Source organism: Hippocampus comes, unplaced genomic scaffold (genome assembly GCF_001891065.2).
Source record: "Hippocampus comes isolate QL1 unplaced genomic scaffold, H_comes_QL1_v1.1 scaffold481, whole genome shotgun sequence".
In the NCBI taxonomy this organism is placed as follows: Eukaryota; Metazoa; Chordata; class Actinopteri; order Syngnathiformes; family Syngnathidae; genus Hippocampus; species Hippocampus comes.
The window spans coordinates 75,187-85,186 of NW_017806032.1; the positions used below are offsets into that span (position 1 = coordinate 75,187).

Here is a 10,000-nt window from a genome sequence, read left to right on the forward strand (position 1 = left end):
GAGATGCGCTGCTCCATCCCGCAGTGTCAACGACCATCACTCCATTGCTGCCTGTGTGCATGGTTTGGCTAGGCACTCCCAGCCACATCCTTGGCCTGTGCCCACCGCCATTCCACATCGCCACAGGACTTTGGGGGATTAGGGGGATACAGGGTGGGGGATTGGGTGTGGGGTTGGGGCAAGAAGCTTGCGCAGAGGTTAGGATTAAGGTGAGGGTGTGGGTGCACAGTCCTCACTCCCACCATCTTCACTCCTACCAGGTGGTTTCCGGTGGCATGAGGGTACCCATGACGACTTTCTTCTGGCAAGAGTTGCAGGGGGCTGCCGGTAGTCCGGTCTGTTGGACTCCGCCTGTGCCTGCCCCCAGGTGCCGGTTTGGGATCACTCTTTGTCTGGCCTCTACCCTTTGACCTGTTCGGCTTGGGTGACCCTGCCAGGAGTACGAGACTCCTGCCGACATAGCTCTAGGGGTCATGGAGACGCGCAAAGTGCCTCACCACGATAAGGTGGTGATCCCATCGAGGCACACACACACACACACACACACACACACACACACACACACACACACACACACACACACCCTTCAGATGCAGTATTTAAAGAAACAAAGTCAGCCTCAGCAATTTGCCCTTTGATCAATTACTTAGCATTTTTCTAATACTGCTCCCAAAATGCCTACAATTAACTGCACAGCAATTTTGCTCATTTAGCAGACCGAATCCCGGGTGTAACCGGTTCGTAGAGGAGCCCAGCTTCCACACTTGTGTGTGTGAGCAATCAAGTTTGCAACGGTTTTTCTGCTTGCTAATCTTTTGTAAATTAGGCTTCTCGTTCATCAAATGTTGCACGTGTTGGAATCGTGAGTCTTGTATGGATCCTTGACGATTCCATTCAGTCACGTTAATATTGGTATGTGTGATCTCTTAAGGTTTGTGTCAGATTATATTTTTCTCTCTTTCCAGAGTGTGTTTTTTTGACACGTTTGCTGAAGCAATTGTGCTTTATTGTGGTTGGCAAGCACATTTCACCTGCTCTTCACCCATACTGTGTTAATAGAGTAATTGGCTGTGCTGAGTGACAAGTGGCATCTTTAAGAAGATAATGAGGCAGGCATTTTAACACTCGACAGCAACTACAATCACACTATGCTGGAAAGATCACAAATTATTGGCAGGCTAGTTACCCAATTTTTTTTTTTTTTTTTTTTAATGTATTGGCATCGTAAAATGATTCATGGATATTTATGGATGCCAGTCCATCATTGATTACTGAGGCATCAGACCCAGCGAGGTGGGGAAAATCAGCCTCGATATTCGCTTGCCTGACACGGTGATTTAATTCCTTGAGGAACAACACATTCAGACACAACTGCTTTGAACAAGGAAATAAATATGTGTGCTCTTAGAGCAATGCCACAAATCAGCACATCCTCTCCTGCTCCTCACTTATCTGGCTTGATGATGTGAGCCTCGACACTTGCCCCATCTCATGCAATTCAGTCGTCAGTGTAGCTGGAAGATTTTAATGTTCCCCAATTTTTTTTTTTTTTTTTTAATGTTAATTGGCATCGTAAAATGATTCATGGATATTTATGGATGCCAGTCCATCATTGATTACTGAGGCATCAGACCCAGCGAGGTGGGGAAAATCAGCCTCGATATTCGCTTGCCTGACACGGTGATTTAATTCCTTGAGGAACAACACATTCAGACACAACTGCTTTGAACAAGGAAATAAATATGTGTGCTCTTAGAGCAATGCCACAAATCAGCACATCCTCTCCTGCTCCTCACTTATCTGGCTTGATGATGTGAGCCTCGACACTTGCCCCATCTCATGCAATTCAGTCGTCAGTGTAGCTGGAAGATTTTAATGATGCCTTCAATGATTTTGATTGCATGGACATTATTACTTGTGATTATTGCAGAACGTGTGCTTCCTCCCAAGTGAAGAACGAGTTCCTGGGTAGACAAGAACAAGATCGTTCTTCGTGCTTTGCCTCTTAATATATCTTTTTTTATCCTTGGATAAATAAAAGAATAATTGCCCATTCAATTTTAGAATAGCGGCCCGGTAGTCCAGTGGTTAGCACGTCGACTTCACAGTGCAGAGGTGCCGGGTTCGAATCCAGCTCCGGCCTCCCTGTGTGGAGTTTGCATGTTCTCCCCGGGCCTGCGTGGGTTTTCTCCGGGTACTCTGGTTTCCTCCCACATTCCAAAAACATGCATGGTAGGCTGATTGAACACTCTAAATTGTCCCTAGGTGTGAATGTGAGCGTGGATGGTTGTTCGTCTCTGTGTGCCCTGCGATTGGCTGGCAACCAATTCAGGGTGTCCCCCGCCTACTGCCCGGAGACGGCTGGGATAGGCTCCAGCACCCCCCGCGACCCTAGTGAGGATCAAGCGGTTCGGAAAATGAATGAATGAATGAATTTTAGAATATAAAACAAGAGTATTTGCAATATGGGAAGAACAACAACTTGTTTCCATGTCAGTGACCGGGCATATTCCGTCTCCATTTGGCATGTGATTGACTGACGATCAGTCCGGTCGACCTTTCGCCGAAAGTCAGCTCGGCAAGGGTGTAACTCCCTGCAAACTTGAACAGGATAACCGGCATGAAAAAAAAAAAAAAAAGAATGGATGGCAGGATGGCTGTTTCTCTCTCTCTAGAACATGCTGGAGAAATACGCAGGTTTGGTTTGTGCAATATTTTCGGTCCCCTGTGTTGTGGGTTTTTGTGGCATTCTGCTTCTGGAAGATTTGTGATTTCTCTCTCTCTCTCTCTCTCTCTCTCTCTCTCTCTCTCTCTCTCTCTCTCTCTCTCTTTGTTTGAATTAAATTAGTTAACTGCAAATTGGTGAAACACCCCAAAAGAAAGGCAGCATTGCACTAGTAATACCTTAAGTCCAACATTGCTGATCTTTCATTGTCTGTTATTTACACAAACCTGCTTCCTCTGACCTTTCACGGACTATAAGGCTTTAAAGTCAGTTAATTTTGAAGCAGACAGTACAAAGAACAGGACATGAATGCGAGAGTGAGTGGTGAAAGGCTTGCAAATAGCAAACCGTTTAATAAGCAGGCTGGGTTGGGTACAGTACGTGGGTAGCCGTAGTCAGGAAAGGCAAAGGTAGCGAAAATTGGTAGGGCAAAAAGACAAGGTCAATACTCACACAAGGGTGAAACTCACAATTAGTTGGTAGGGAGAACAAGGACTGCTGGAATGTGACAACAAGGCGCAATGAACTGGCGATGAGACAGGATGAGGCATGAGGTTCAACAAAAGGTAATCAGGGAAAAGGCGGGTGAAGAAAGCACAATCAGGGGCAGGTGACCTAAACAAAATGTGAGAGGCAGCATACACACACACACACACACACACACACACACACGCACACACACACACACACACACACACACACACCCACACACACACACACACACACACACGCGCGCGCACACAAACAAATTAGGCAGATGGTGTACCTGTGTCTTCCTTCAGGTCTTCAAAAAAAGCCTGTTTTGAACTGAGACTATAGAAGAAACAAATGTGTTGAAAGTTCTCTGATTAGGGAAAATTGAAAAAAAAAATTAACACAAACGAAAAATAACTTGACTCAATGAGCTGGACATGTCAGAAGCTTCTGAAAATAAATAAAGAGCGGATGTCTAGCTCCCTTCATCTTCTGTCCAGGAAAAGATAAGGATTCTTCTTGTATGAACGAACTTCCCCTGTAATTAAGCATTCAGGAAATATCAAGTCTCCTCAAGCATGGAAATAATGAAAAAAAGAGCAACATCGACCTGTGCAGTATGTTTGTCTTCTCGGTTAGGCAGGAGGCTTGGCTCAGTAGACATGAAATATATTTTCTCCTAACACTGATTCCATCAGTATTAAAAGGTAAATGGCAGAAATCGATGCACTGAGGAGTGTGCCTATATGAGGAGGATGAGGGGATCCTCAAGCGATGGACCAATCCAGTGAGCTGGGGTATTAAATGGAATCGCTGGATAGCAGTAATAATAAGCAGTAATAATATATATATATGTTTTTAATAGTGGTGCTCCCATCGATCGGCCACCGGTCATGATCGGCTGATCGGCCGATTTCCCTGGGAAAGTAAACGACCATCATACTCAATGACTATCAATGCCTTTCATCACCCATCACATCATGGGTTGCTTACGTCCTATGCCTACCACCCGAACTTCAAATGAGGTTGGGGCACAGTCTGGTTTTAACATGCAAAGTGAGTAGTTACAAGTTGTGGGTAAAGTTCCTGTGGTGAAAAAAAAAGGCCTTTTAGTCGTTAGTTCAGTGTAGTGTTGAGATTACAACTCCAGCAGTGAGCTTCTTTTTTATTAAGTCAATAACTAATCAGCATGCCCATCTCAGAGTACAGAGGTCCAAGGTTTGATTCTGGGCTGTGGCCTTCCTGTGTGGAGTTTGCATGTTCTACCCGTGCATGTGTGGTTTTTCTCTGGGTGCTCTCCTCCCACGTTCCAAAAAACATAGATGGTAGGTTAATTGAACACTCTAAATTGTCCTAAGGTGTGATTGTGAGTATGAGCGGTTGTTTGTCTATGCGTGCCCTACGATTGGCTAGGAACTGGTTCAGGCTGTACCCCAGCTGACTGCCCAAAGATGGCTGGGATAGGCTCCAGCACACCCGCAACCCTCATTTCAAATAATGGCAGGATGGATGCATATATAAAGAATTACTTCCTGTTTCTCAAACCTTAACATCTGCTGTCTGGGCAGCTTCTGTCACAGGTAATACCAGCCTTATTCGAAAGCTAAAACCATCTCAATCAATACACACCCCAGGGCAAAGACGCAGATTGGGGAAAGAGGAAGGATAACAGGATGCTACCTAATTCAATGAAATAGACATTACCCAGTGCTCTCAATCTGCCAGGGCATGAGTAATCAGAGACAAATTCATTTAGGAGCCCGGGAGCCCGGTATTGCTTTCAATTAGGGGCTAGAGATTAGAGCAAGTGGGGTGCACCAAGTGAGAGTCGACGTGGGTGAGTCGACTCACAATTCACAGCAAGCGCGCATCATTTTCAGCTGACGTTTCCAATTTGTGGCCTTCCCCCAGCGTGTTGAACAGCTGGTGCAAGCAATGTGATGCTCACTTATCCAGTTAAATGTAGACAATGATCTTTTGGCCACCATCAGTGAAATATATTGTCGGATTGAGTGCCAGAAATGCAAAGTAGGAATGCAAGTATGAGACAGACACATGAGGACGATGACCGTTTACACAAACATTTTAAAGTCTATTTTATGTTCTTAATGGATGGATGGATGAGCATTTCCACCACCAAAAGAGAATAAGCGTTAAAGATAATGAATTGTGTAAGGTGGACCTTTTGCTGAGGAAATTATGAAGCGGTTGAAGATTTGATTGCTCTCTATCGGCCCAAAATGCTCTCGTTGGTTTTTATAGCATCCGGTGTTCATCGTATATTTCCCCCAATCCTGCTAAAAGGCAGGGAGACAAACTAAAAACCTTATTGGATCAGCTACAGTGTAACACACTCTGGTGTCAAATGATGATGGGCTCCTTGACATTTCAGCCGTGGCTTTCCCAGCAAGTATTTCTTTTTCATAAACTCTCCTGAGAGTCACTCAACTGCTCCTCTGGCCTCGAGCCTTTGCACCGAAAATTTACTGTCAAAGGACGTTTCTTCAGATGTAAATAGAACTTGTCAGCATCCTCATGAACTGTCTGATGTGTTTTCGTGTCCACTGTTAGCTCACACTGTGACTGACATCCACTGCATTAGCTGTCTGGAACGTACTTGAGACGGTGGTCAGCAGGGCGTAATCGGAGATTTTGTGGGCAGAGTGTAAGCAAACAGTTGTGAAAACAGCTGTTTTAGGAGAATTAAATGTTCCACCTCATAACAGAAACGCAGATGGTGTTGCTCCTTTTTCAGCAGCTGCCTTAGTTTAAAGCACTTGCTGTTTATTTTGTAAGCAATGTCTCCTTTTAATTTCAGACAACTTGGCAGCCGTCCTTTTAGTGGATGAGCTCTCGTGCAGAAACGGTGCTTGAAATGTACTTCGAAAGAAGACTGTCGCTCTTCTAATGAGAATCTTCCCTTCTTGTTTTTACAGGTATATTTGGACCAGACGAGGGCTGGGCAGCAGCCTATCCAGAATGTAAGGAGAAAAACCAGTCACCGATCAACATTATGGACGAAGATGCGAAAATATCCACTGAGTTTCAGGAAATTACACTGGAAGGCTTTGACGCTGAATCTTCGAATAAGACGTCGATGAAGAACACTGGCAAAACAGGTACGGTAAACATATGCAAGTAGGTCTGTCCAAGTCTCCGGAAGGGAATGCAATGCCCCACCACATATCGTAGTGGGTCCTATTTCATACCGTGGTAGTGATTGAAGTTTTTTCTTTTATTTGCCATCCATCCATTCATCCATTTACCGATCCACTTCATCCTCACAAGGATCGTGGGGTGTGCTGGAGCTTATCCCAGCTGTCTTCGGGCTGTTGGCAGGGTACACACCCTGAGCCGGTTGCCAGCCAATCGCATTGCACACAGAGATGAACGACCATCCTCACTCACCCTCACCTAGGGACAATTTCGAGTGTTCAATCAGCCTGCCATGCATGTTTTTGGAATGTGGGAGGAAACCGGAGTACCCGGAGAAAACCCACGCAGGCATGGGGAGAACATGCCAACTCCACACAGGGAGGCCGGAGCAGGAATCAAACCCTGCACCTCTGCACTGTGAGGTTGACGTGCTAACCACTGGACCACCAAGCCACTCTTTCATTTGCCCTCATTTTAAATATTCAATGAAATGAAAATATTGAAAGTGGAACATGCTTCCTTTAAAGTACAAAATGCAAACATTTAATCCTCTCCGAGTCAAATTTCTTTCAGATCCTAAGTGTAGTCTGGTCTTTGAGAAGTGATTTTCAGATTATCAGTGGTTTTCATGTTGATAATGCTGTTTATGTTCCGTCGTATGAAGTAAACTTGTCTGACCACTCAGGGTTCCCTTTAAAGGGGGCACATTATGGTACTTATTTTAGTTTAGCAACCAGGCAATGAAGTATGAAATTGCATAACCACGTCATTTTATCGTGAGGTGCTTATGTCAGAAAATGTGTCTTTAACAAGCCGTACAGCTTTTGACCGTACTACGACGTAACAGTCAGGTATCAATTTATTTATCTGTTCTTTTATTTCGTTTATTTTATTTATAATTTTATCTGTGGTTTTCTCGTTCTTGTTCTTGATTGTAAAGTGTCCTTGAGTGTTTTGAAAGGTGCTGATAAATAAAATGTATTATTATTATTATTATTTTAAGCACTGCTCTTAAACCTGCAACCTGGCAGCTACCTAGGCATTAATAAGCCATTTTCCTTGCAGCCTACACAGAACATCAATCTTGTCAGAGCCAAAGTCTAAGCAGGTTTGTGCTCAAATTTGTGTTAGCCAACAGTGTTACCTGTGTAACCCCTGGATAACTGACGTTTTTTTGTTTCAGCAGGTGAATTGAATATCCATTAAATATAGTGGCAGAGAACAGAGAAACACTGACAAAATATTATATACTGTTGTACTAGGTTAACTCCTAACTTCTCTTCCTACGGTGTCAACAATGTGCCCATAAGTTGGAACTATCTTACGGTAACACAGTAACAAAGTAGAATAGTCATAATTACAGTAAATCATTGAGTGATAAACAATTCCAGGCCGTACATGTAAAACAACCAAATACAAAGTACAGCGGTAACAAGACATGCTTTCCTATGCTTCGCAATGATGCATTCCTACCCTACCTCATAAACCAGTTGCTTGTGTGGCATTCATTACCTTGAAATATCAGAACGGCAAAACGAGGTAACCGGTACGGTACTGTATATACAGTGTGACCTCAAAGGTCCAACAATCCATTCCAGGATGATGATTGACCTCCATTTTTTTTCAGATTTCGAAACATGAACAGTAAAAAAGAAAAAGAAATAATACATTAACACCTGTACTTAACCTTTGGTTAAAAGTGATGCTGCAGAGACAAATGTTCCCACGTTAGATAACTGAGCTTATGCTCTTCAAAGGGCTTTCACATCGACAGCCAACTGTACGTTTGATTAGCACCATGATGTTCATCTTGTCTTCTTATTCGTTAAAACGGGTTGAAGTTTTCTTTTTTTCAAGACAGTGGTCTTTTTTTTTTTTTTTTTGTGAAGAGAAAATGTCTTACCTAAGCTGACAGTTCCGGCTGTCACTTCAGCCTTCATCGGTGCAATCCACTACCTGAAAAAATGAAACCTTCAACCTCTTGTTCGTTTTATTGTTTCACTATTATTTTTGACATACTTTATTGTTCCAAGCAAGCAGGGAGGGAATGTGTGTTCCTATATTGCAGGGGTCAGGAACCTTTTTGACCAAGACAACCATGAAAGCAAAATATTTGGAAATGTATTTCAGTGAGAGCCATGTACTATATTTTAAAAGTGAATTCAACAAAATGTCCATATAATAAGCCTGTGAATTTATTCTTTTAAATAATGTTGTTATAATACTCACTATTAATGTGAATGGTTTTTCATTCCTCACTATTGCTAAAGATCCAGCAAAGCTAGTGGAATTATAGTCACCTTGCCGGGTCCATACGCGGAGTTGCTGCTGGCTAGCTTGCACCCTGCTCAGTAGCTTGCACGCTTTCCTTTCTGCTGTCGCCCAGAGGGTATATTGATGCGAACGAACGAAGCATGATGCAATCATCAAAAGAGCCACCTGCATAAATGACTCAGAGCAGTAAATTGTCCCTAGAAAAAACTTACAGGGGTACACTGGAAGAACTAAATCCAAAACACAAACAAACAAACAAACAAACAAAACATTACAGTAAAACAAAACAATGTGACAGCAAGAAAAACAAAAAAACATGACAACACAAAACAATGTGACAGCAACAATGATCCGACCAAGACTGACAGAAACCACGGAACTGAATACAAGCAAACTGACGAGACAAAAAGGAACACCTGGACAAGACACTCAGGGTTGAGGTAGCTGATTGGTTAACACAAGGGATGACAACAGGCGGAAACAAAACCAAACGAGGAAGACAAAAAGCACAGAGGAAACAAAACCAAATGGAATCCAAACAAAAAACTGAATCATGACAACTACTAAATATAAAATCATCTCTCTAAGTAATTCATTTCTAATGTTGACCGTAAAAGGAAATTGCAACACTTCGGTTACATTATATAACATTTTAAAAACGTAACAAAGTCAAACCCTTGAAAAGAGAAAACCAGAATACTGAGGATGTAAACCAGTGTGACACATCTAATAATCCTTGTTTCTGTCGGCATGTCTGCATGTCAAACATCTGCTGCATCACTCCCCTTCCTCCTATTATGAAACAGGACAGGTGCAATATGAAACAAGACATTCCTGATGCAGATAACGGCACCTATTTCAGACAAGCAGAATATAACAAGGGCAAAGTCTGGTGTCACTGCATGTCGGAATCAACATGCTGCTATCTGCATTCGGTTTTCTTGGCATTTCATGGACCCTCCTTGACAGCTGCAGGTATTTCATTATACCGGGATGTCAGAAAGATGGATGATAAATTCTCCTCAGTCTAGGCCAGTTGAAAGGCATATGCCACATTTGTTTGGTGAGCATATTGACATCATGTCGTCTTATTCCCAGCACTAACCTGTTTGTCTAGCACATAGTTATTTCATTTTGCACCATTTAGTCATGAGTGTAAACTGAAAAGAATTTCCATTTCTGAGACGCTTGACGAGTAATTGATGACATTTGATCCAAGCAAAACACAAGAAAGAGCTGAATCTTTGTTGCACTCTACAGAAGTTATTTTATTTATTCATTTGTTTTGTGTGGAAGGGCTATCTTGGCATTTTCACAAATCGAATTGCCTCTATCAAGTAGGCTGGTGCCGAGAAAAGGTTATGATCTGCA

The 10,000-nt window shown here is 42.9% G+C and overlaps 1 protein-coding gene and 1 long non-coding RNA gene across 2 annotated transcripts in view; both read left to right on the plus strand.

The window, feature by feature from the left end:
* The first annotated feature begins 6 nt into the window (after nucleotides 1-6).
* LOC109529442 (uncharacterized) lies at nucleotides 7-560 on the plus strand. The gene is made up of 2 exons (XR_002170839.1): nucleotides 7-153; nucleotides 261-560. It is a non-coding gene; the product is annotated as an uncharacterized LOC109529442 (long non-coding RNA).
* Nucleotides 561-2,678: 2,118 nt separating this feature from the next.
* LOC109529441 (receptor-type tyrosine-protein phosphatase gamma-like) overlaps nucleotides 2,679-10,000 on the plus strand; it is a 188,494-nt gene continuing 181,172 nt past the window's right edge. The window contains exons 1-2 of the mRNA XM_019892829.1: nucleotides 2,679-2,697; nucleotides 6,112-6,318. Coding sequence (XP_019748388.1) covers nucleotides 2,679-2,697; nucleotides 6,112-6,318 — 226 coding nt within the window. The remainder of the gene's footprint in view (nucleotides 2,698-6,111; nucleotides 6,319-10,000) is intronic.